The following is a 27656-nucleotide window of genomic DNA, read 5'->3' as shown; positions in this document are numbered from 1 at the left end:
GTCAATTTACAAATAATTTAAAGGTTATTTAATAAAAACAGATTGGGAACCGACAAACCTTAAAAACTACTAACTGAACAAGCAAATTCAAAGATTATATTCCTCAACCATCAAGAAAACATTGACAAAAGTAGACAGTGCTGCCTAAGAAATGTAGATTTCATGCCTAAACACGCATTTAAACCATAAACACTCCTGACTTATTAAAGCATCCAAAAAAGGAGATGTTATTCTGTGCACTACATCTGATAAAACAAAGAAAAGAATTTAGGCGCCATGTTTAACTCAGGTGTGGACTGAATCACATGACCTCGTAGCCGCTACGGATGCCTCTCATCAGCACACAGGCAAACACAACACCCATGATCTGCAAACAGAACACATTACACATTTTTAAAAAAGCATACATGTCAAGTGTTTCTCATAAAAGACTAGTTTAGCAGGACAAGTTGGGAAAGTTTACAGTTGACACATACCTCCACAAAAGCAAGAACGAGAGCCGCAATTATCACCCACTGGATATTTTTCCTCAGTAAATCCTCGACTGCATTGCGACAACCCTTGAGGGAGAGAAGAGAAAAGCGGACATCTGTGGGTAAGGCGGACTGCCTCCTTATGTGCGTAACAAACTCATGTTCATTGAAAATGAGAACACTTGATGTTTAGGACAAAGTTCCGTGTAGCTTGTCAAACATACAACGTCCCCACAGATCTGACATTTGCATTGGGTATGCAACAAGAATATGTTGCCAGATCTTGAATGGGTTACTGACAAATTGAGGCAATAGGCCTTTAAACCAATGTAGCTTGACTTAACAGGCTGCAGAATAATTCAAACTTAAAAGTATTTCCAACATCCATGTAATAAAGCCAAACAAAGTCTAGTGTGGGACATATTTGAGCTAATGGGTACAAGCTAGTGTGTTGTATTTGAATATTACTTACACTGTACTACCAACTTCAAATGTAATGTGAATGGCTCCCTGGACTGGTTAGTACTGGACTGCAGCTCCAGTTTTCTTGCTACTGGATTGAGTCACTCAGTGGCAATTTCCACGATAAGGTCTTATCTCAATTTATATCAGTGTTCTGCAGTCACAGGCTTTTGTTGCAATTGGATTATGCATTAAAATACAGACTTTTATGGCGGAGTCCCAGGCTCAACTGATATTCTGCTTTTTCAATAACTTGTTCAGCTTTAAGCAGAAGGAATACACCAGTTAAGCTTTAAAGAGTAGTCATTTAATGGCCACAGTTCCTCTTCATCTGTAATTTATATGAACACTTTTTTCCCCAAATGCATACATATTTTCCCCAATTTTCTAAGTATAATGACCATTCAGCTGGATTATATTAACTAGGGCTGTCAAAAACAAGTTAACTTGTGATTAATTGGGGGGAAAAAATCAGCATAATGTATATAGTGTAGACAGATTAATCACACAATTTATTTTGACAGTACAAGTTCATTTTCCTTAAGTATGGATTGTTAAAGTACTCTCTAATAAATAAGACCTTGAAACATTGGCTGCTTATAAGCCAAAATTGGAATTATAGTCGATAGGCTACTGGTATAAAATTAAAGTGTATATAATGAAATGGAATATGTATTTTATCAATTGTTTTATGTATGCATGGAGTGTACAAGGTGAATGTGGCTGTGAGTGTCTACAACAACACATTCAGCACTTAACGGCGTGGCGAAGTTGGTAGAGTGGCCGTGCCAGCAATCGGAGGGTTGCTGGTTACTGGGGTTCAATCCCCTCCTTCTACCATCCTAGTTGTGTCCTTGGGCAAGACACTTCACCCCTTGTTCCTGATGGCTGCTGGTTAGCGCCTTGCATGGCAGCTCCCGCCATCAGTGTGTGAATGTGTGTGTGAATGGGTGAATGTGGAAATACTGTCAAAGCGCTTTGAGTACCTTGAAGGTAGAAAAGTGCTATACAAGTATAACCCATTTATCATTATCTTGGAATGTTACTTTTTAATATTGTGAATCAATGCACTATGTTTTGAATGTGTTTGTCTTCATTTTAATTTGCCAACAGACTGGAGATGAAAATTAGCCATTGGCCATTATTTCAAATATTTACATGTCAAATGTTGATTAGGACATCTCAATCCTCCCTTTTTAAATCAGCTACATCCAAATCCAGTGATCAGGTCAATGCGTAAGTCAGTGCTGAGATGAGTGCAGAGACTCCGACTGGTGTACTTACTGGCAAGTTTTACTTCAAAATACACTTTAAAAGTTAAAAGTACCACTGATAGTCACCCACATACTAGGTGTGGTGAAATTACCCTCTGCATTTGACCCATCCCCTTGTTCCACCCCTTGGGTGGTGAGGGGAGCAGTGAGCAGCAGCGGTGGCCGCGCTCGGGAATCATTTTGGGGATTTAACCCCCAATTCCAACCCTTGATGCTGAGTGCCAAGCAGGGAGGTAATGGGTCCCATTTTTATAGTCTTTGGTATGACTCGGCTGGGGTTTGAACTCAAGACCTACCGATCTCAGGGCGGACACTAACCACAATTCCACTGAGCGGGCTTGTTATGTGAAGGTGTAGTTGAATTAATTCAACATTAAGATAAAACAGTTAACAAGTTTTAAGCAAATAAATGAGTACAGTAAACATTTTAAAATGATTCTGTATGACATTCTGACAATACAATTGCAGTTGTGTCTAAATATTAATCTTTTTTTTGTTAATTTAAATCATGCAAGCAAGTAATAACCTGTGATGAATTCAAATTCAGTGTGATTAATCATATTTTTTTATGATCATTTGACAGCACTAATTAACTAAATAAATGCCAGGCAACTATGGTTACCTCTTGGTACACTTTGGTAGAATTAGTCATAGCCCCAACTCCACAATTGGTAGAGACATTCAAGCAGCATGAGTCAGGCACGGAGTTCTCATCGACTCGGAAGCTTCTCCAGTCGGAGGAGTTGTTCATGCCACAGCATTTCAACTGGAAGCATAAAATGGACATTGTTGAGGTTTGAACACGACCACAGGATGAATGTCACACAGCAGCTTATGCAAAGGCAAACATTCATGCAGCACTAGGATGCAGGCTTGTTATGTGAGGGTGTAGTTGACTTAATTCAACAATGACAGTGCAACTCACATCCTCCTGCATTGCATCCACGCTCGCTTTGAATTCAGCTGAGCTGTTGCTGTACCTGGAAATCATGTCCGCCAAACTATCCTGGACGACATCTGAGACCTTGTGGGGGACACAAACTTTTAATCAGGCACACGCGTGACAGGTCTCCCCCGCTTTTCCATCATTCACTCACTTTGTTTCTGAAGATGTAACCAGCGATGGCTGCAGCAATCTGAACGATGATGACCAGTGAGAGAAAGATGGCAAACTGGGGGAGAAAAATCCCAAATTAAAAATGTTTGTTTCGTCACTTGGTAGTTATCCGATAACTCGCGTTACCATGGTAACCATGCAGTAGCTCTCCTTCCAGGCGCCGCAGCAGCCAAAGAAAGCAATAAAGAAGATGACCACGCCGACTGCGATGATGACGATGGGAGCTCCTGAAGCAGACGCATCACTGATCATAAGGGTGCTGTGCAGGGACATTTGGACCAGGACCCCCACTACGATCAACGCAAGGCCACATAGCTGCAGAGCAGAGGATTTTTGTTACAAGGCAGAGCGTAGGGTGGTAGAGTCGACCTCATTTCCTAACAAAAAAATTACCGGACGCAGACAACCACATTGTGTTCCACCAGGCACCCTCAAATTAATTACTGTATGAAAATGTGAATGTTTATGTGCTGTAAAAGGTGCTCAGCAAAACCCTAAGATTCAAGAATAAACAAACTTTCTGGTATGGAACCTTTGATTCAATAGAGGTGTAGAGAATTCTCAAAAGTGTCACTTTGTACGCACATTTGTGAAAGTTAAGGCTCCTTTTCTTCACAACAGCTGGTAAAAAAGATAGTTTAAAAGTTTCATATTGTGATTTTTTTCTACATTTAAAACACTTCCTTGTGGTCTACATAACATTTAATGGTGGTTCTCAAAATCTTGCATAGATTATGTATTACAGACTGTCTCTTTAGGATGTGCTGTTTTGTGGGCAGTCCCATTTATGTGCCAAAGCCCTTCTCCAGGCCAAGGCCTCTCCGATTGTGTTTACATTCAGCCATGTTGTCATTTTTAGTGCTTCCATATCAAGTCTACTACCCAATACAAGTTACTGACAGATAAGTCAAAACTATACACTACTTTTTATTAGAAATGGCAACAGTGGAGGATGTACCATCCATGAGAATGTACGAGCATGTCTGCCCCACAACAAGAGGATGGAGAAAAAGAAAGAACTTAACTACAAGTGAAAAAAATGGCTTAGTCACACAAAGCTCTTCGAATAAACCTCTACCATATATGGAGATATTTGCGGACACGTCACTAAAGTTTTACTTAAAATTTGAGAAAAAATGCAAAGTGTTACTATCTCCGCGATGCCTCTATGATTTGGTTTACAATTTTCGGGAGTTATGGGGATCCCAAATACACAAAAACAGATGCCAAAAAAAAGGTAAGAACTTCTTTGTTTTGTTTTTTAAAGTAATACTTAATTTATATAATTTGTGTCGTAAGCCATTGTTTGGTCAAACTAAATACTTTTTACTTTTGGATCTTTCAATCTAGTTGAAACTTCACTAGGCAGTGTTTGTAACCCTGCTTTTTCCAACAATATGGCTTTGCTTAAGTCACAAGGTCTATTGTGATAACATTTTGATTGACCCAGCTAAACAATTTGATATGGTTTGTCCTCATTAGGCCCCAGCTTCTACCCAGGACCCTATCCTAGCTTACTAGGCAAGTGCGGGCTATACACCCTGGCACAAGTCAATCACAGAACACAGGGACAAACAACCGTTAACACTCACTATCACACCTATGGATAATTTAGTCTTTCATTTAAAACTGCTGTAATGTGTGTTTTGTATTTGGTATGTGGGAGGAAACCAGTGTATCCAGTGAAAACTCACACACGCAGGGAGAACAGAAACTCCACAGAGATGCCCAAATGGAGATTAAACCCTCAACCTCCTGAGACTGCAAACCGCTACTAACCCCAATGTTGTTTTCTTGTCTGCTTATCACACTTCAGACAGCTATGATGAATAAACAAAAACGATGAACAAACGGAAGGAAGTTGCTTTATACTGCCGTATGCTCTCTTTCGTCATGTAGAAGTTAGCAGACACTCATGCAGGGGGGGGGAGGACCTCATGCGATCGTTTGCTAAGATTATGATGGTAAACTGTTTGAGCAAGTATGATCAAGTTTCCCTGCATGACACTTTGTTAGAAACTTAAAATCTGCAGAATGCTTAACTACAGCAGAGTAAGCACACTTTAAAGATGTCAGGCTGAACTCTTGACTAAACTTCACTAAAAGGAGGAACATTTTACATATATAATTTTTTACAGTTTAAGTTTATAGAATATTAAAATAAATCTCATCTAGCCAAGGGTGAGTCAACAAAACCCTTGTTAAAATGAGGGCTAATTGGGATCACTTTTACCTTCTTACATCAACAGTACAACTAATCAGATTGTTTTCATACATCATATTTTTTGGTGTGAGAAGATTCAATGTTTTGAGCCTGCGTGGTTACAAATTCATTTTAGTTTCAATTCACAAGTGTATACTGTTTTACCTAAAATGTGCTCACCCTAGGGTAATTTTAACGTCACACAATATTTACAGTGTTAAAAGTCTGTTATACCAGTCCGATCAGTTGCACTTTAATACTATGGGATTTCAGGTTCTTCTTTTATGTAGAGTAGTACCTCAACTTTGAGTGTTTTGAAATACGAGCCGTCTCAGCTTTTTAACACACAAACACACAATTATTTACACACTATTGAATAGTGATGCACCGAACATTCGGCTACCTAAAAACTTTGATCAACCATAAACAACGCACGCGATTGTCTGGAGCCTTGTCTTGCTTGTTAAATAAAATAGGTCCTGGCAGCATGTCTGTGACGTGGACATGCTTTAATATATCCGAGATATTTTATATAGCGCTTTTCTCTGGTGACGAAGCGCTTTACACATTTAAACCCGTGTGAGTGGCACTGGGAGCAGGTGGGTGAAGTGTCTTGTCTACTAACAGAGCCCCAGGGGGGGATATGATATGTCGCCCACACCTTCTCTTCTTCAACTGGCGGCTTGGGCGGTTGCTCTTCCAACCAGGGCACGCACACAGCCTCACTCCAGCAGATCTGACCTGCTGACTTCCCTTACCCACCTTTAGGGCCATCCATTTTCTACCGCTTGTCCCTTTTGGGGTTGCGGGGGGTGCTGGAGCCTATCTCAGCTGCATTTGGGCGGTAGGCGGGATACACCCTGGACAAGTCGCCACCTCATCACAGGGCCAACACAGATAGACAGACAACATTCACACTCACATTCACACACTAGGGCCAATTTAGTGTTGCCAAACGGGCCGTTGCTAGAAATTCTGAGCCTTCTGAAAGAATCTGTGTGGGCTTCTGTTGTCGAACTTGGCTGCTTCCTCAAAATAAAAACTACCAGTAGATTTCTCACGCTGTAATTGTCTACATGCTTACTGGTCAGAAGATACAATGAAATACAATTTAAAATCACTAGTTGCACACGAGACAGGTGCTTTTTGCTCGAGCTTTCGATGGGCATTATCATACAATGTGAACTTTCTCACACTGCAATTGTTTATATGCTTGCTGGTCAGAAGATACAACGAAAAGGTACATCATTTAAAATCACTACTTGTACACAGGGCAGCTGCTTTTTGTTCGAGGCAAATATGTGAAAAATGTGTGTTTGTGCACATGCTAAGTAGCATTGAGGAGCAGACATCAATGGGTGGCGGACATCGACAAAAACATCCCTCTACCCCATTCACATTCCATTTTATTTGTTGTTTGTCCAGTGTTCTGGGCAGTGCCTGGTGTAATACACCCAATTTGTTTCCTTTTTTTACGATTACCAACTTAAAAAGTCAAGAGTATTTTGTATTATTAGTTGTCCCACTCTCATTTCACATACATTTTCAATTAACCACTCAAACAGGTAGTGGGTATTTTATTATAATTAACAATCTGGCACGGATATGCAAAAAAACAAAGTGTCCAGGTTGAAGATAGTCCGCAGGTAAATGCATATGTAGCATTGAACTTAAATGTGCAAGTAAAACAAAGAGCACATTAAATACATTGTTGTGTAACAAATGTGAAAAATAACAAAAGGACTCATCTAATCTCAATTAAAGATTAAATTGGTTCGTTTGTTCACCAATTCTCATCAGAAAGCCTAACGCTGGGCCTTTTTGTTAGCAAATTTGCTAATGAGGTCTTTGAAATCCAATTGTCAGCTTAGCTGACTTTCAATTGTAAGTCCAGCAAGGCTATTTAGCCTCTCTTGGCTTGTTGTGGATCTGAGATAGTTCTTAACTAGTTTCAGTTTGCTTAACACCATTTCTCCACCTGCAAAAGTCATAGGAAATGTTCTGATATGAAAGTCAGTGTAAAACTGTCCAAAATTCTAATATGATTTAATTTAGTTCTTTTGTCAATATGTCTCACACTATTGTATTACCGATCTATAGGGTAGTTCGTAGGACCAACTTCTTCTCACAGTCCAAAAGTATGGATTTTTGCTTCATTTCAGAATAAATTATTTGTTCATAGGTCTTCTGTGATTGACTGGTGATCAGTTCAGTATAGATAAGGGTGGCGTGGCGCAGGTGGTAGAGCGGCCGTGCTAGCAACTGGAGGGTTCCAGGTTCCATTTTAGCTTCCGCCATCCTAGTCATGGCCTTTGTTTCCTTGGACAAGGCACTCCTGACGAGTCGTGGTTAGCGCCTTGCATGGCAGCTTCCGCCATCAGTGTGTGTGAACGGGTAAATGTGATGTATAATATAAAGCGCTTTAGGTAACATTCCAGGTATAGTAAAGCGCTATAGAAATACAGACCATTTACTATTTAGATAGCATTTAACTGTACCATTTACTATTTAGATAGCATTTAACTGTCAGCCGTTGCATCACTCCAAGGAGAGTTTTCAATGCCAACGAATCAAACTTTTAAGCATAGACAACATGTCGACCAACCAAAACTGCAATGGGAAGCAAAGTAGATTTGAAGTTATTATGAAAGCTGTAAGAGCACCATATACCAAAAGAACACTGCCAGTCTAATGGTAGATTTATTTCTGAGGCCCAGCATTATATTGTTTTCTCTTGTCAAGCTATGGCAGCAGCTTATTAGCACGACCAATGTAAATATTTGAATTTGAGTCACATAGGCATACAATTGTTGATCTAGGAAAACAGACACAAAAAGGCCAAGTAAACATAGCGAAGAGGACGACATAGGCCCTTTAAAAAGGAATCATGATTAACATAATGACTGGAACAAAGTTTTCGAATTGTCACCTTTATTACCTAGATATAACAAAGTGTCTACTTGCTGTTTCAGATGCAAGTGTGCAATCACTTTCAGCAAGTCTACATGTTATTAGAAAATATGTTTTAAGTGTATACATGTGGAACATGCTTCTTTGACTGCTATTGGAGCAACATTTAAAATGCATCACCTGATGTACAGCTAACAAAAACAAACGCTTAAATTTGAAGTGGCACCAGTTTTTTTTCATGATTTTCTTTGGGTGTTTTATCAAAAATGTATGGATTTACAGTTTAAATCTGTTTTCTATAAAAAAATTTAAAAAAGGGGATAATAACTTGGCAGATTAAACATCAAAAGTACTAAATAAAATATATATATATATATGTATATATATATATATAAAAAAACAACATCATTCACTTCTTCCTTTTCACTGTAAAATAACTTCAAGCTTCCCATCAGAAGGAGAAAAAAAAGTATCACATGATGCTAGAACATGTAAAATCTGGTCATAAGATCCACATTCCATTATCGCCACTTGCTGTAAAGCTCTTAACACACAATGGAAGGTACAAGTAGGTTAGAGTGTATTTTAAGTTCATTTACTTAAAGGGGCCCTATTATGCAAAACTAACTTTTCTTACCTCATGGTACCTGCTGTCATGTATTTGGGATCTGCATTAGTCCCCAAAATGTGAAGGCATGGCGAAGATATTTAAAAAAACAAAAAAAAAAAACATCTTCCCTTCTGTCATACTTCCTCAAAATGAGCAGTTTGTCATTTGCTCTGTCCTGTTACGTTTTTTACACCGGTGAAGTCAGCGGAATATCCATATAGACTATAAATTTACCTAAAATGGTTTGCGCGAGTCTGCCATTGTAGTCCGACGCCATAGTATATAAGCTTCTTTTTCCTCTACACTCTTGTTGTAGGGCACACTGGCTAGCTCAGCTGTTGACATTTCTAATACAAAATTAGTGTATAGTTCGAACTTATATCTGTCAGTAGACTCGATAAGAAAGCGCTAAAAACTAAAACATGGCTGGCGAGGAGAAGACGCTGTCAAAGTGGAGGCACGTATATATTGTAAGACCGCCCACAAAATCCTGCATCTAGAAGAGACAGTCAGAAAACAACTTGAAACCGGAAATAATAATAAACCACTTTTGCCTCTTTCCAAACGACCCGTTCGGAATTTGAGACTTTAGCAACGTATCAGCAGATATCTCTATTTATGATAGAGGTTTTCCCGAGGAGCTCTGCCGAGTAAACCATTTTTATTCAGTTGAAGTCAATAGGTTCCTTCGTTTTGGTCATCCTCTTGTTATGGGGCAGACAGGCTTGTACATTCTCATGCATGTCAACATCCGCCACTGTTGCCATTTCTAACAAAAAGTAGCCATAGTTTGAATTTATATCTGTCAGTAGACTCGATATGGAATGACTGAAAACCATAACATAGCTGAATGGGGGAGATGCTGTCAGAGGGAGCTTGGCCTGGAGGATGGCTTCTGCATGGAAATAAGACTGCCCACAAACGGCGCATTCTGAAGAGACAGTCAGAAAGCGGTTTGAATATGGTCTATAAAATAAAAACCATGCACAATTTTGACCAAATAACCACCATTACATGTTATGTAGACCACAAGGAAGGGGAAAAATCATGATATGACTCCGTTAAAAAGGGGAACTGCACTTTTTGGGGAATTTTGCCCATCCATCCAGCCATCCATTTTCTACCGCTTGTCACTTTTTGGGGTCACGGGGGGTGCTGGACCCATCGTTCACAATTTTTACGAGAGACAAGACGGTGAATGTATTTTTTTAATGCATTCTAATTCGTAAATAAAAGTTTGCTTACAATGGAACCAATGGGAGGTCCTCCTTTCTACCCATAAAGCACTCTAAATGACCATCAAAAAAGTACTTACATTTTGTGACCTGAATATTAACCAAATATTTGTGATATTTGTTATTATAAGCGCTAAATTAATGCAGACAAATTATTTATGGCGGCACCGTAATCAGAGAAAGAAAGCTTGTGTGGCCATGTTGACATCATCGGCTGGTGAGCTGCTTTCTCACCTCAGAGCTCATGGAAGTTTATTCTAGATCATAAATAAGGTCTTTCACCTTGATAGTTGGAAGGATGAGAACATAATCCGACAAGATGTTCAACTCTGGCATAAATGGCGGGAAAGACACAAAGAGGCTCGGTTCAACCCCCTTTTTTCTTTGTGAGGATTATGAGTCATTGTTCATCTAAACGGGACTATAAAAACATCCTACCAGTCGGCATCCTAGTGAGAGCAGACATTGAACACAGTAAGTGATGTTTTATTAGGTTTGTTGGCTCTCATGTCTGCAGTGAGTAGTAATCAGTAATGTTGGTGGAAAACAAAGCAAACATCGTAATGACTTTTCGAAATTAATGCATTGCGTATGCTTAATTAAAATGAGCAAAATATTAAATGTTATTATGTATATAAACGTATATAACATGTATATAAAACCTTGATGGAGGTGTTCAGATGTTTAAGGACTTTTATAGGCAGAATAGAGCCCATGAGCTCTACTGTAAGCAGAATTTTGATTGCATTTATTTACTAGTTAGATAAAAATAAAAATGTGTGCTTGTCTTACATTAGGATTGTGAATGATAGGCAAAATTCCAAAAAGTTCAGTTCCCCTTTAAGATTTGTAGTCGGGCAGGGGCTGAGAGATGTCATAAGATGTGTATGCTGATGGTGAATCATGATATCATTCCCCATATAATGCAACAAAGTCACAAAGCAGATCCGATACAAGGCGAAAGGCTTCATAGGGTGGGGGATACACCAAAAAGATTAACTTTGAAAACATATTGTATTAGAGTAAAGTGGGCTGATGTAACTTTGAAAACATTGTATTAGAGCAGGGGTCTGCAACCTGCGGCTCTTTAGCGCTGCCCTGGTGGCTCCCTGGAGCTTTTTCAAAAATGTATGAAAATAGAAAAAGATGGGGGGAAAAATATATATTTGTTTTAATAGAAAGGTTTCTGTTGGAGGACAACATGACACAATCCTCCCTAATTGTTAGAAATCCCACTGTTTATATTAAACATGATTCACTGGTGAGAGTATTTGGCGAGCGTCGTTTTGTCCTCATTTTGGCGGTCCTTGAACTCACTGTAGTTTGTTTACATGTATAACTTTCTTCAACATGCCAGAGAAATACATAGTTTATGCCACTCCTTCTTTGTCTCATTTTGTCCACCAAACGTTTTATACTGTGCGTGAATGCACAAAGGTGAGCTTTGTTGATGTTATTGACTTGTGTGGAGTGTTTATCAAGCATATTTGGTCACTTCATGACTGCAAGCTAATCGATGCTAACCTGCTATTTAGGCTAGCTGTATGTACATATTGCATCATTATGCCTCATTTGTAGGTATATTTGAGCTCATTTAATTTTCTATGTCCTCTGTGTATTTAATTTTTATCTGCATTTCTCATGACGTATTATCTGTATGTAATATTGGCTGCATTTCTGATAAGTTGTTTGTGTGCCATGTTGATCCAGACCACAGCAAACGTTACCCAGCTTGCATAGATTCTAATAAATTCATTAGAAGAAGACAGCCCGCCATTTCCTTTAACTTGGACACACACATCTATACCTTTGGCCATTCCAAGACAGTCATTTAGAGGAGTTATCTCATCCTCTGAGAATGTTTATTTATGTTTTCCAATTTTGTAAAAATAAAAGTAGGCTAATATAGCTAATATGGACACTTAAATCATGTGTTGTCGTCATTATAACACTTGTATAAGACTTTTAAAGTCATTTTGATAGTAGGCTAATATAACTAATACAGACACGTACATCATGTGTTGACTTCATTATATCACTTATAGAAGGCTTTTAATTTTTTGCGGCTCCAAACCGATTTTTTTTTTGTTTTTTTTACCTAAATGGCTCTTTCAACATTTTGGGTTGCCGAACCCTGTATTAGAGTAAAGTGGGCTGATGTAACTTTCTGTATATTATTACTTTGCAGGCACAACAAGCCATGTTATTATTTCATGAAGATCAAATGTCACGGTTATCTACATTTCCGTGCCTGCTTCCTTTTGATAAGAAACATTTGGTCATAAAAAGAAGAAGTTAACTATAACTCACCCAGAAAATGAAGTTAAAAAAGAAGAGCATGTACTTGACACACTTCATTCCCCCTTCGAGACTCATGTTTGAAGAGGATCAGCTTCCTGGATCAGGCAAAAAAGAACATTTGTCAACTTTACGTCACTTTTTTTTCCACAGAAGTGAGCAACAGCTGCTCCCCCCCAAAAAGATCTAAATAATCTCCCCAGGCGATAATGAGACATTCTGGCTTTAGTGGTTTAAAACAGATGTGATCAACTTTTTATCAGTTTGCCTTCTTTCCCCCATCGACGATGCGCTGGGAAATCAGCATTATAGCGTAATCAAATGTTTACAACCAACATTTACTAAAGTGCGTAGCTTTCAACTCTTAAAAGTCGCCGAGGCCGAGACAGAAGTTCCGTTCCGGGAAGCACTGCCCAAAGACCGTTAACCACATCCAGCAACAAAGACAGCTTTGTTCGCCAAACCAAACTCGGTGGTCTTCATTCAATTTGTTAGATAAATTAGTCTTGAATAAACTCCATGCTAACTGGAGCGTGTCATCCATTTTAGCCGACGACTATAGCGTTTTGTACACCTTTGTAAGAAACCACAGTACTGTAAATACCTGAATTTTATTCAAACCGAGTTCAATTATAAGTTAAGCATTTTTGCCTACCTTTTAGAGGAGTGTAAACGCCGTCGCCGAAGGACGAGGAGGACAAAAGCGTAGAAGTTTTGGAGTGCTTCTGTCGTTTCTAGTCCCTCCCCAATTGTCGATGCTGCTCCCTACTTGTACTCCTCCGCCACTCCATTTATTGACCTTGCCTCACGTGATACCTTCAAGGCCCCTTGGTTAAATGAACACTGTTGGTTTTGGCTTAGACATCACGTGAATCCACCATTGCTTGTCAAACTATTACTAGTGCTCGCTAGTGTTACCATATCTGAGTTATTGTGCAGATATATGGGGAAATAACTACACATGTGCGCTTTATTCGTTAACCGTATTACAAAAAAGATCAATCAGACTGATACATAATGTTGGATGTAGAGAACATACGTCCCCTTTATTTATTGAGTCAAAAGTATTGAAGTTCAATGATTTGGTAAAATTGCTAAAATTTTGTGCAAAGCAAACTATAATCTGTTACCAAAAAATGTACAACAATTCTTCTCTACTAATTAGAGGAGAAACATAACCTTAGAGGAAAATCTATTTTAAAACATTTATATGCACGTACAACACTTAGAACCTTTAGCATATCAGTATGTGGAATTAAATTATGGAATGGATTAAGTAAAGAAGTTAAACATTGTACTGATATGATCCAGTTTAAGAGGTTGTTCAAATTAATAGTGCTTACAAAGTACAAAGAATAATAATTATGAGAAACACTTTCAACCTTATTGAAAATAAGATATTTGTTTGTCTATCTGTGTTGGCCCTGCGATGAGGTGGGGACTTGTCCAAAGTGTACCCCGCCTTACGCCCGAATGTAGCTGAGATAGGCTCCGGCACCCCCCGCGACCCCGAGAGGGACAAACAGTAAAACATGGATGGATACTCTTCATCTCAGTATATTTATCATGACTGACTTAATTATCTATTACAAAAACTGCTGTATTAATCAGTCACAGATGTCATTGTGCTACAAAAAGAAGTCAGTAAATTAACGTATATATTTGTAAACGCTCTGAAGTGGGAAAGGAGTATGATTAAATAAACTTTGCTTCTTCCTACTCCTTTTCGGACATGATGTAAAGTGAAATGATGTGAAATTGTGTGATGTATTATGCTGTAAGTGTGTTCATGTTTGAAATAAACTATAGAAAGATAGAAAGAAAGAAAGAGATGTACAACTCTTGAATCATTTTGAAACCCGTATTGGCAAATTGTGTAAAATAATCAAGTTTAATCTCGCAAATGTTCGTGCAATTCGAAATGAAATGTCAACTGAAGCTGCAAAATTGTATTTGCATTCGATGATTTTCAGCCACTTCACCTATTGCCTTACCAGCTGGTCTCAGGCTGGTCAGAGTTAAAAAACCACTTGTACAAACAAGCAATTAAAGTTATGGATAAAAAATCTAGGCACTATCATCACTGTGCTATTCTAAACAAATACAGTATTTTAAACTGGGACAGTTTTCACACATTTGCAGACTTTAAACTGACCTATAAAATACTGCATGAATTGGCTCCAGATCCTCTGGCAGCCTGTCACTCGAGGCTCTGTCAGAGGTGACTGTTATATTCCTCTGCGCAAGAGCACTTTCAGTAAGTCGGCCTAGTCAGTAAGGAGTGCAAATGTGTGGAACTCATTGATTGATTGATTGATTGAAACTTTTATTAGTAGATTGCACAGTACAGTACATATTCCGTACAATTGACTACTAAATGGTAACACCCGAATACGTTTTTCAACTTGTTTAAGTCGGGGTCCACGTTAATCAATTCAGTACCTGAGGAGGTTAAACTGGTCACAAGGCCTTCACAAAAAAATCGAAAATATGACTTATCAACGCCTACAGCTGCCAACACTACAAGATGAGCTTGTTTTGATGCTAAGACAAATGTTATGTTGTGATGTTGTATTTTATTTTTTATCATATTGTATATGCACCTGGGGATAAGTTGATTGGCAACACTAAATTGGCCCTAGTGTGTGAATGTGAGTGTGAATGTTGTCTGTCTATCTGTGTTGGCCCTGCGATGAGGTGGCGACTTGTCCAGGGTGTACCCCGCCTTCCGCCCGATTGTAGCTGAGATAGGCTCCAGCGCCCCCCGCGACCCCAAAGGGAATAAGCGGTAGAAAAAAGGATGGATGGATATATGCATTGTGTGCATTTTTTCTTTTAAATTGTAATTTTACTGCCTTTTTTACATCATGGCCAGGGGACTACAGATGAAAACTAGCTTTCTGGCTAATTCTGGCTTTTTTAACCATGTGTAGTCATGTGTTTTATGAAATTGCATTGTCTCCTTTGAAATAAAGTAATCTAATCTAATTTTATAATGATACATTTTCGTTGTTTGCCCTTTGCTATACTGGCCTTGCTTGTTACTTTCCAAATGAAGCAAGTCTGTAATGTGTACACATTTAGGAAAGACACATGCACACCTTAAAATGCTCATGGGCCTGTGGACAAAAGCAAACATTCCCCTGAGAGTGATAGATTTAGTTTTTTTTTTACAATTATAGTATTTGAACATTTATCAGTTTTATATTATGCACATTGACAAATTAATGTCAGTATTTTTCATAACAAATAGGGCCAGTGCCAGAATTGCCATTATTCTCACAGCGCATGCGCAATCCCTCATGTCATCTGCTGCAAGCGCAGCCGTCAGCTCCGCTAGAAACGCGCCTGGACACGCCCCTGCTCGCTCTTCCCGCATCGCGGCCACACGGCTGCAAGCAATCTGCAATCTGCAATCTGCGCGCCTGGGTCTGATGAGGGCAGACGGCATAAAGACCAGTGTACCCGAAGATCCAGTGCCGGAACGTAGTTCACTCTCCGTAGTAAGCATCCTGGCTCTGGCTTCCCTCCGCGTACTTGCTCTCTCTGTGCTTTCCCTGTGCCCTTGTCTTATGTCCTCTGTGTTCCCCGCAGTGTTCCCTCTGTTTCCCGTGATCGAGCTGTGTGCCTCGACTTCACACCGGATTCTGGACTGCCTCCCTCGATCCTCGACCCCTGCTTGGACACGGTCCTCGTGGCCTCTCTCCAGCCTCCAACCTCTCGCTTGCTCACGGACTCTCTTCTCGCCTTGACCCTCTGGTCTGATGAAGGATTCATCCAACACGCACATACAATAAACTCTGGTAACATTTACATTGTTAATTCTACACATCGTCTTGCACCATTCACGTACATACACACCCCAACTCACCATCATCTTCAGTTTCAATAAACTTATTGAACTGATCCCTGCCGTTGTGTCGTCTCCTTACCCCGCCGTACGTATCAATTATCATACATTGGGGCGCTGTATGAGCTTGGTCCACATTGCAGACAGTAAGTCGAACCCGTTTCCAGTGAGTTTTGGTCTCCGCCAGGGCTGCTCTTTGTCACAGGTTCTGTTCATAACTTTTATGCATGGAAATTCTAGGCGCAGTCAGAGCGTTAAGGGGATCCAGTTTGGTGGCTGCAGGATTAGGTCTCTGCTTTTTGCAGATGATGTGGTCCTGCTGGCTTCATCTGGCCAGGATGGCTAGGAAAGCTCCTAGCCATTATGGACAACACCTCCCACCCACTACATTCGGACCTTGCAGAGAGAATGAGCACGGTCAGTGGAAGGCTCAGACTCCCAAAATGCAACACGGAACGACACAGGAGGTCCTTCATACCGACAGCCATCAGACTGTATAATGCACATGTTCCTTGACTGCACTTAAATGTAGAGTATATGTAGAATATATTTATATTATTTATATATTATATATTATATATATAATATATTATATATATTATATTATTTATTATTATTATTGTCTATTGTGAGCGAACTGTGGTGCTGAATTTCCCCCAGGGATCAATAAAGTACTTTCTATTCTATAACAAGATGGATGGATGGATACATGGGGCAGGGGTCCCCAATTTTTTTTGCACCAGGGACTAATTTAATGTAGCCATCATTTTTCACGAACTGACCTTCCACGTGTGGCAGATAAATACAGCAAAAATAAGTGCATGAAAAATCCAACTCACCATTACACTGAATTAGTGGGAGCCCTGGGCTTGTTTCTTTGTGATGAGATGTTCCTCGGGAGGTGGACGGTATTTGGTGAAACACCCAAAATTTGGATATCGTGATAAAGTTAGTTTGCGTCAGCAATTCAACTTCAAATGGGAAACTAATATCTGATATAAATTCATTACATGTAAAGTGAGATATGTCAAGCCTTTATTTCTTATAATGTTGATGATCATGGCTTACAGTTTTTGAAAACCCCAAATTTTCTGAGATTTTCAATTTAAGGTTTTCTTAAGCTGTAAACCAAAATCATCTAAATTATATCAAATGAGGGCTTAAAATATATCTTCAGTCGCATATTATAAGCCTACTTCATGCATTAGTTTCACCTTGTAAATCTCTTAACTGGAATAAATGAACCTTTTCAAAATATTCATTTTTTTTAGTTTCACCTGTATCTATCATCAACTTGCCAGGGACTGCACATGGAAATTAGCCTTTGGTTACAATATGGTACATTTCCATTTTAAATGTTCATTAATGTGCATGGTTCTATGTAACAAAGATATAACAAATATAACAAATGGCAACTTCCTATCAGGAGTATTATTATAAACCTATGAACAAGCTTATTTGTGTGTCTAGTGCAGGAGAAAAAAAGTTAAGTCAGAGAAAATGCGGTCGTTTATAAATTATTTAATGTTTCTATGCAGCCTGGTAGCAAATGCGTCAGTACTGGTACCGGGAACCGGTGGTTGGGGACCACTGCACTGGGGTGTCAAAGTCATTTTCATTGCAATTATAACAGTGAGGTAAATACATGTGAGTTTTAAAAAAAACTAATAAAAGCCTCATTATATACAATTGCCTATGCATTTGATTATTGTATTTGATTACTGACAGATTGATGTATAACTTGCTTTAAAATCAAAAGTCAAGGTGAAAAGCAGATAGTTATGTATTTTTGATAAACTCCACAAGAAAGCTTTGAATGTATGTATAACATGCATCGTACAGGTGTATCAAACTCATTTTTATTAAGCGCCTCATCGCAATTATGGCTGCCTTCAGAGAGGGTATTGTAACGTTGAATATATTTACATATAAATGAATAATCGCCTCATGATATTAGTACACAATTGCCATTGCATTTATTAATTAGATTTTTTTAATGTACAAATTTATGGATAACTTGTTTTAAAATAAGTTATTTTGACAAGCAAATATTTAAGTACTGTATGGATTTGTATTTTTTACAAAACATTTAATACAGTTTAAAATACATGTAATTTAATGCAGTATATACATGTTTGTGGGCAGCACGGTGGATCAGGGGTTAGTACATGTGCCACGCAATAGGAAGGTCCCCAGGCTCGGGGTCTTTCTGTGTGGAGTTTGCATGTTCTCTCCGTGACTGCGTGGGTTCCCTCCGGGTACTCCGGCTTCCTCCCACCTCCAAAAGCATGCACCTGGGGATAGTTTGATTGGCAACACTAAAGTGGCCCTAGTGTGTGAATGTGAGTGTGAATGTTGTCTGTCTATCTGTGTTGGCCCTGCGATGCGGTGGCGACTTATTCAGGGTGTACACCGGCTACCGCCCGAATGCAGCTGAGATAGGCTCCAGCACCCCCCGCGATCCCGAAAGAGACAAGCGGTAGAAAATGGATGGATGGGGTATGGGATGTATGTAACATGTTTGTCAAAATGGAAAGATCGAATACATTTATTAAGAAATATGAGGTACTTTATTGACGCACATTATTTCCAGGCTTTCAGAGGCCATATAAAATGATGTGGCCTTGGGTTTGACACCTGTGCACTCGGGCTATTCAACTGGTACGGCGGAGGCCAAATCCGGAATGACATATAAACTTCCCCGGAGTTCAATTCAAAACTTGGTAGAGATTAACATTTTTGCAGAAGATTCTTAAAAACACTTGAGTACTATATTATTATTACAATATAGATGATCTTTGACTAGCTTTTCTTAAAAGCAGCAGAGTGCTCCTGTAGAAGAACTTTGACCAGTGTAAACATATCGCTTGGGCTTTGATTTATAACAAGTCATTTAATGAAGTGAAAGCTTTAAGGTATGGCAGATCCTTGCATTGACATTTAACCTCCTGGGAGTTAGTATCCTTTGCAGAGGACACTTATATTTTGCATAACAATGCAGTTTTTTTTCACAATATTTAACTCTGACATAAGAAATAGACCAAAAACAATCTGTTTTATTTATATATGTTACATCCAGGAATTAAATTGGTCAACACTCTGTTGAGTCGTTAGTGAAGAGCAAGTTGTGCAAATTGTACAAAAACATTCAACAGTTGGAGACCCATCCATTCATCCATTTTCTACCGCTTGTCCCTCTCGGGGTTGCGGGGGTGCTGAAGCCTGTCCCAGCTGCACTTGGGCGGAAGGCGGTGTACACCCTGGACAAGTCGCCACCTCAGGGCAATATTGCCCAAATAATAAATATCTATATTATTTGGACAACAGATTTGTCAACTAAATGCTCAACATACGTTGTCACTTGCACACAAAGAAAGTTGTTGAATAATATGTAATCAAACTATACAGTATAACAATAATGATTTGCGTGTTTGGAAAAACTTACTTCCAATGTGTGATTTTATGCTCTCTCGTTAACATTTATTGAGCAGTTGTTATTATCATTGTTATTACTATAATTTTTCCATGGCCTACTGGTTCATTTTCACACATGACATCAATAAAGGACACAGCGAATATATTCAACAAAATAATACATTCTGTTTGGCTTTAGGATTACAAGTGATAATAAATACAGATGTCCACAGAGATTATCCACAAGAGGATGCTATAGACTTGCAAGAGTTGTTTGATCTTTTCTAGTCAAAAGGTAAACAAGGGGATTTTTTTTTCCACAGCTCACTACTTTAGGACCTTAACAGATTATGTGACGTTATGAATGAGTCATTCATTCATTCATTCATTCATACAATTTGTCTATATACTATTGTGGATGTATTTGTTTAATCTGGAGCCAGAAGATGCGTAAACTTAAAATCAGAAGTATTTATTCCCTATTGGATATAATTCTAATACAATTTGTTTGAGCGTTATCTTTCCCTAGTAACACAGCGACTTACACAGGGCTGTCCGGACGCGTCTTTTCCCTCGGACTCTTACAATATACATCACAATGTATGAATAAGCAATGAGGTGTCTTCTTCTCGGCGTGGAATCTTCCTCTGCCTTCTCCTTCCTGGACTCCGACCCCACATTTGGTGTTTGTCCTTCTGACCTCAGCAAAGAAGCCAAGTGACCAGTGAATATGTAGGAGATAAGAGTGTTTATGGTCAGCCTAAACTTTCACCCAGATTCAACTGAAACTCAGAACATATGATTAGTTGCACGGCCTATTCCAAGCATCCATCCATCCATCCATTTTCTACCGCTTATTCCCTTTGGGGTCGCGGGGGGCGCTGGAGCCTATCTCAACTACAATCGGGCGGAAGGCGGGGTACACCCTGGACAAGTCGCCACCTCATCGCAGCTATTCCAAGCATATATATCTTAAACATTTCTTAATCACTTCATTATTTTAATGATATCCCAACATAATATATCCCAACACTATACATTATTTAGCAAAGAGAAGTAGTATTCAGTATTAATAATTCTTAAGATTTATTTTAGAAAGTCGTGCGTTTAACCTTTGGCATATGTAAACCCATCCATCCATCCATTTTCTACCGCTTATTCCCTTTGGGGTCGCGGGGGGCGCTGGAGCCTATCTCAGCTACAATCGGGCGGAAGGCGGCGTACACCCTGGACAAGTCGCCACCTCATCGCAGGGCCAACACAGATAGACAGACAACATTCACACTCACATCCACACACTAGGGCCAATTTAGTGTTGCCAATCAACTTATCCCCAGGTGCATGTCTTTGGAAGTGGGAGGAAGCCGGAGTACCCGGAGGGAACCCACGCAGTCACGGGGAGGACATGCAAACTCCACACAGAAAGATCCCGAGCCCGAGATTGAACCCAAGACTACTCAGGACCTTCGTATTGTGAGGCAGATGCACTAACCCCTCTGCCACCGTGAAGCCCCCATATGTAAACCTCCTGATTCAAATTTTTATGTTTTACTTTTTACTGTTTCCTCTCGTCACTTCTCATCATTTTTTGTATTAAGTCATGTTTACAATTTTTTAGTTTACTGTCCTGTTCGTCGTGCGGTATGTCCAATTTAGACTTTAACCGTGGAATTTTTTTATTCGCTTCCGTATTTCTTGTCATGACAACCAATAAAGTTTAACGATGGCAAAAAAAAAAAAAATGACACATTCAAGTCCAATGTTCTGATTGGCTGTGGGTTTCATGACAAGAAAGGGAAGAGGAAAGGGCGGGATTAACCGGAACCAACTGGCGTTAACATCATGGCGGGACACACGAAAGAACGAAACAACAGCCTTTCCACAAGAGTCCGGTCTTTCATTTTAACGGTGCTGCTTTTCTCTTTACCTCAAACATCATTACAAGCTACAGGTAAAGGAGGTTAAACGCCGTATTTAGAGATGTAATTGTTAGTTTTCAAATATATACAGTATCCTGTATCACATTACAACATACAGTACTTGCTAAGATGTTAGCTTGAGTATGCACCTGTACACTGGAAACTGTAGACTTGTAAAATAGATAGATTTTTTTAATGTAAACCTAACTCTACTACAGTGACCAGTACTACAGTAACATGAAGTGTTATTTTGTTGAACATGGTCTTATTCTAGCTCACTCATCGCGACACATCACACCAACATGCGTATGATTAAAATCAAGCAATCAACGTTTACTTATATAGCCCTAAATCAGGAGTTTCTCAAAGGGCTGCACAAGCCACAACGACATCCTTGGCTCAGATCCCACATCAGGGCAAGAAAAAACTCAACCCAATGGGATACAATGATAAACCTTGGAGGGGATAGCAGATGTGGTGATCTAGCATAATAGTGTGAGAGTCCAGTCCATAGTGGATCTAACATAATAGTGTGAGAGTCCAGTCCATAGTGGGGCTAGCAGGAGATCATCTTGAGTGGAGACAGGTCAGCAGCGCAGAGACGTCCCCAACTGCTGCACAGTCCCGACTTTGGACAGCTAGCGCAAAATCTGTGGTCACCGAATCTGTGCCCCCCTCCCTCTCCACAAAGGAGAGGGGGCCAGAGCAGAAAAGAAACATAAGTTGTTCATGTTCGCCTTGTCTGACAAATGAATGAGTGTACTTTTGTAATCTAGGTAACACGCCTCCAGTCATCGATCTCAGGGATGGAGAGTCATATGCAATGTCGGGGTCCAATCTGTTCTGTTACAACAACTCCATGGTACCAAACTGGAGGCAAACCTGGACAAGAATTCAGGTTTGTTCCTTGACAATTTGTTCTATTTATGCACATGCAATTTGTATTTAATGTACTGTAAGTAAATATTGATAGGCTAGTGCTCAGTGTGCCAACCTCACAGACAGAAGATCAAGACTTTGAATCTTTGTTGGAGCGAGTCTGTGTGGAATTGGCATGTTTTTACGTAGGTTACCTATCGTAGGTTTTCTCAAGACTTCCTCACACATCTCCAAAACATGCATGTGATGTTAATTGGAGACTTTAAATTGTCCATGAAAATACAATTCTGCTGTTTTGATATTTTAACATCGTTTGCTTGCGTTTTTGACTAATTCTGCTTCAGTGTGATGCAGACCAGCAATGCTATGCTCAAATTTCTTCAGCAAGTCGATTACTTGCTCTGTCATGTTTTTGATCATTCCTTTCTTTAATTCAATGAATATAATTCACTATTTCTTCTCAAAGCTGTCCTTCACATATACCTGCTTGCTTCTTATACTTGGAAAAACAAAGTCATGTTATTAACTATAAGCTAATGCTAAAGAGTTTGGGCGAATGTTACAGGGTTTACTGTGGCATTTACTATGCCAATTAATGGTAGGGATGCTTACGGTACATTTTTACTTGGAACTTAAAGCATAACAATTAGCCAAGAGAGAGCTCTTATCTCAAAACACTTAAATTGGGACACTCTTGAGTTGTGGTAACACTGTATTGATAGGTTTTGCCTCATTTGGGGTATATTTCTTACACTATGGCATTAGCAATGAAATGTTATCCATACTTCAGCCAAATGGTTTGGCTCCATATTAACAATACTTTTCTGACAGGTCAGAGTTTGGAGCTTAAAAGTGTTCAAGGTGGAAACCGTAGGGGACGAGGAAGAGCTGCAAGAGCTAGAGCGCTTCACCATCTGGAACTGGTTCCAGAGTTTATTGCGTGAAGGCCACAATGAAACCACAATAAACATCCACCTGTTCAGCAAAAAGACATGTTTCAAGATTGAACCTACCGACAAGACTGTGTACAATGTCAAGTCGCTACGCAGTAAGTGGAGTCCATCTAATTATCTGGTATCATTCCTATTTTGCTAAAACAATGTTTTTCTTTCAGAGTTTGACATATATTTATTTCTTATCTTCCTCGCTGGAATAATGTTATTTGCCTTTGCTGACTCCCTCAGCAGGTAAATTATTGTTTTTGACACTTTTTAAAAATCTTCATTAGTGAATTATTAAATACCTTTTTTGTCATTTTTTATTGCAACAGGAGCCAAGTCTTCTTCTATTCCGCTGGCATGGGTACAGGAATGTTTGCTTCTCTCATCATTCTCTTTTTTTTACTGGCTCGCCTTTTGCCGAGGGTAATCAAAGCTTTTGAAAAAAAAAAAAAAGTCAAACAGGAAAGAAACACATGCATGTCAGTTTAAAAACAGTACATATTTGTGTTTTGACAGAAAAGCCCGTTTTACTTATTGATTGTTGGCGGCTGGTCATTCTCCGTCTACACCATCCAGCTTGTCTGTAGAAACCTCCGCCTGATTCTTCAAGAACATTGGCATGCGGCTTTAGGTACAGACAAAACTAGTACATAGCAATGTAAACAATGACCATTTCATCATGTTTTCTGTCTTTTTGCTTCGTGTTAGATTTCTGTAACACTATGTAAGCCAATGTACTCTCCCCACAGGTTACGTGGGAGTGGTAGGCTTCATCAGTTTCACTGTGTGTTACCGCTACGGCCCTCTGGTGGATGAAAAGAGCATCAACATTCTGTCGTGGACGCTGCAGTTGTTCGGCTTGGTCTTGATTTATCTGGGGATTCAAATTCAGGAGGTGGCGTTCGCCATTATTGTCGCAGCCGTATTTGCTAAGAACCTGGAGTACCCCATCATGATGGCAGTGAGGTGAGGACTGACACATGATGGCGCAAGAGGGCTTTGTTGATGCTTTCAAAAACTTTATCCAACCAAAGTCTCCTAATAACATAAAAAAATATTCTTACTCATATCTGTCATTGCATTTTTCTTTTTTAAAAGCTAATTTGCAATTATTGCTTAGGAAAATTGGACACTATGTTCACTTGAAGCCGTTGAAGCGTCGCCTGTTGACTGAGGAAGAGTATCGCAAGCAAGGGGAGGAGGAGACTGTGCATTCTCTGGAAGAGTTGCGGAAATTCTGTCACAGCCCAGAGTTCAGCCCGTGGAAGGCCGTGAGCAGGCTTCAGTCCCCCAAGAGGTGACCATTGTCATCTTTTTACTCTCATTAAATTGATTAAATAAAGCTTAATTGGTTTTGTGACGGCGCTCCTAACTCAAAACACTTGCATCTCAAATGTTCCCCCTTGCAATTGAATTGGTATACTTTTCAAATGTTTTTGTAGTCAGACAATATTTTCGGTATATTAGATGGAATTAGAATTCCGCGGTTAAAATTCCATCTAATTTACCGGAAATATGGTCGGACTACAAGAACATTTGAAAAGTATGATTAAGAAGACTTAACAAACCTTTTTGAGCAATTCAATTGGTTTTGACCCACTACCCTAACAGCACAATTTTAACATGGAACATGACTTTAAAAAAATAAAACTTCTAAAAACATGTATTTTATGGAAAAAAATACGATAGAATTTACTATAAAAAACTACAGTAGTTTTTTGAAATATTTTAATAACGTACAGAATTTACCTCGGAGAATGGACTTCTACGGTATCTTTTTCCAGCTGCTTCTCCATATTTTCATGGATAAATGTCTGTTGGTTAGATAATATTGTAATGTCCTTGGCTGGCATCATTGAATCATTCTGCTTCAATATGGTGCAGCCTAGCAACTGCTTCACCAAGTTAGCGAGCTACATGTACACGCTCTGTTGTGTTTTTGATGATGATGAGTTCTTTAATTCAATGACTGTCATCTACTTCTTTGCACTGTCCATGACTTTCCCACGGTTGACTTGGATCTTTAGCTGTAAGCTAAGGCTAAGACTAGATCAAGTCAACTTGAGGCGTGGGTGCTTCTACCAAAAAAAATTTCTTGCATCTTAAAGCATAACAATTAGCTGAGAGACGGCTCTTATCTCAAAACACTCGTGAATTAAGTTACCACTGTATGTGGTTAACTTTTGATAAGAGGGCAATCTGTGATTCAGTACAACATGCCTGTCTTGATGAGCTTACCTAATTTTTGTTATCTAAAGGTTTGCGGATTTTATCGAGGGGTCGTCACACTTGATGGCCAATGAGGTGTCGGTCCACGCACAGGAATATGGCTGCAAAGAGTTTTGGGTGGACGAATTTTTTGACACAGATGACGAGGACGATGTCCCATCCAGCCTCTGCCAAAATCAGGATGAGGAAACTTAAGACGCCTTGAAAACACTGGAAACACAGAATTTCAACCTTTTGGGAAGGTTGATGGCGCTCTGCTGCTTCAACGCTAACACTCGGACTGTTGAGCCACTGAGTTGTAGAAGAAGTCGGTGACCAATGCACTCTAAAATGTGTGCTCATTGTTATTCCAGATACTGTACCTGGATTTCCTCACTTACATACAGTCAAAAACTGTTTTTAGAATGATTCTAAACATTGAATGTAGAACATGGTTTATGCGAGTGCAGAGCAATTTATGTTGTATAACTAGTATTCTGTTGATAGATCTGATAAAGTTTCATATTTTTACAGCTTGAAACTGGGTGCATTCTCTTCATAGAAACTTTTTTTTTTAAACATGATTTACTCTTCTATTAAAATTATAAGTCATCATTTACTACCTTTTTAAATCACAGGTGTCAAGTTGAAACCCGCCGCATCGTTTTATATGGCCCACAAAGGCCTGGAAATTTGCATCAATAAAGTACTTTATTCTTTCTTACTAAATGTATTCATTCTTTCTATTTTTGACAGAAACAAATACATGCACTGCATGCAATTTCATATCGTTTAAGCTTTAATATCTGTTTTTTCTTAAAATTAAAATAAATACTAGAATATCTTCATGACTTATGATTTTAAAAGCAAGTTATAGATCAATTACCCTCATGGACAACGACAGATACGCACAACCTGTGAGAAGTTGGCCCCCCGGCCCTTGCAAAACTGTCGAAATAGTGCTGTTTTTGTTTCACAGTTATAGGTTTGTTGTAAGGTCAATCAAAGTTTAGCCAGCCAGCCACCCCCCTCTTTGTTTTATGTTAATAATGGTTTATGATTGATGACCAGTAGGGGTGTCAAAATAAAAATTGGGATTTTCAAATTTACAGACGAGTTGGCATGTGCCTTCTGCCGAGCTCAGGAGGCTTTATCGTCGACACAGGCAATATCACTGCCATGGCAAGCTGACCAATTGTGGGTGGTCACCGATGGTGCTGTCCGTGAACCCGGATTGGGTGCGACCCTTTACATCACATATGGAGACACAGTCAGACTAGCAGGATACTTCAGCGCAAAGCTGCGTAAAGGTCAAAATTCCTGGCTACCCTGCGAGGTGGGGGCGTTGTCGATAACGGCTGCAGTGAAACACTTCGCCCCCTACATCATGCAGTCCACCCTCAAGGCGTATGTAGAGGCGAGTTCTCAGCGAGCCCCCGTGTGACGTCTTTCTTATCAACGGCTAGCCGCTACCAGGTGCATGTCAGGCACGTGGCGGGTGCAGCCATCCTTCCCTCTGACTTCGCTAGTCGCAATGCCCCAGAGTGTGACAACCCGACCTGCCAAGTGTGTGTTCATTCACAGCACGGCGGACTCGGCCGTGCGCAACAGCAACGCATACGACGTTGTGTCGGATGCCCAGAAGCCAGCTTTTACCAGTAGGTCGACTTGGTTGGCGTTGCAGGCCGAGAGCCGCACTGGCGCCCACCTGTGACAGGGGATGCTGCCGTCGAGGAAGCTTACAACTGTCCGCGTCGTCAAGCTCTACCTGAATGTCGCCACATTTGGCGAGGACGGCCTTCTGGTGGTCCGCTGACATAACCCGATGGCCCCCACGCAGGAGTGTAATATTGTGCTCAGAGC

The 27656-nt window shown here is 39.7% G+C and overlaps 2 protein-coding genes across 2 annotated transcripts; one reads left to right on the top strand and one right to left on the bottom strand.

Moving 5' to 3' along the window:
* Positions 1-13: 13 nt before the first annotated feature.
* Positions 14-13376, bottom strand: cd63 (CD63 molecule). The gene is made up of 8 exons (XM_061984152.1): positions 13238-13376; positions 12595-12680; positions 3453-3641; positions 3307-3381; positions 3135-3233; positions 2832-2975; positions 477-560; positions 14-367 (listed from the first exon to the last, which is right to left on the bottom strand). Exons 2-8 carry the CDS (start codon positions 12658-12660, stop codon positions 302-304), a joined length of 723 nt encoding a protein of 240 aa, XP_061840136.1. The 5' UTR covers positions 12661-12680; positions 13238-13376; the 3' UTR covers positions 14-301.
* An 8267-nt stretch (positions 13377-21643) lies between these two features.
* Positions 21644-26522, top strand: nemp1 (nuclear envelope integral membrane protein 1). The gene is made up of 9 exons (XM_061971598.1): positions 21644-21797; positions 22542-22663; positions 23476-23692; positions 23759-23831; positions 23915-24008; positions 24102-24216; positions 24335-24551; positions 24706-24882; positions 25844-26522. Exons 1-9 carry the CDS (start codon positions 21689-21691, stop codon positions 26007-26009), a joined length of 1290 nt encoding a protein of 429 aa, XP_061827582.1. The 5' UTR covers positions 21644-21688; the 3' UTR covers positions 26010-26522.
* The last annotated feature ends 1134 nt before the right edge of the window (positions 26523-27656 follow it).

Source organism: Nerophis lumbriciformis, linkage group LG01, assembly GCF_033978685.3.
Source record: "Nerophis lumbriciformis linkage group LG01, RoL_Nlum_v2.1, whole genome shotgun sequence".
NCBI lineage: Eukaryota > Metazoa > Chordata > Actinopteri > Syngnathiformes > Syngnathidae > Nerophis > Nerophis lumbriciformis.
This window is presented reverse-complemented; position numbering and strand designations above follow the sequence as displayed.

Coding starts and splice junctions, on each gene's coding strand:
- cd63 (XM_061984152.1), bottom strand. CDS start 12,660: ATGAGTCTCGAAGGGGGAATGAAGTGTGTCAAGTACATGCTCTTCTTT. Junction 3,642..12,594: donor TTTTTAACTTCATTTTCTGG/GTGAGTTATAGT, acceptor TCTGCTCTGCAG/CTATGTGGCCTTGCGTTGAT. Junction 561..2,831: donor CTACCAAAGTGTACCAAGAG/GTAACCATAGTT, acceptor CTCTCCCTCAAG/GGTTGTCGCAATGCAGTCGA.
- nemp1 (XM_061971598.1), top strand. CDS start 21,689: ATGGCGGGACACACGAAAGAACGAAACAACAGCCTTTCCACAAGAGTC. Junction 22,664..23,475: donor AAACCTGGACAAGAATTCAG/GTTTGTTCCTTG, acceptor CTTTTCTGACAG/GTCAGAGTTTGGAGCTTAAA. Junction 24,552..24,705: donor CCCATCATGATGGCAGTGAG/GTGAGGACTGAC, acceptor ATTATTGCTTAG/GAAAATTGGACACTATGTTC.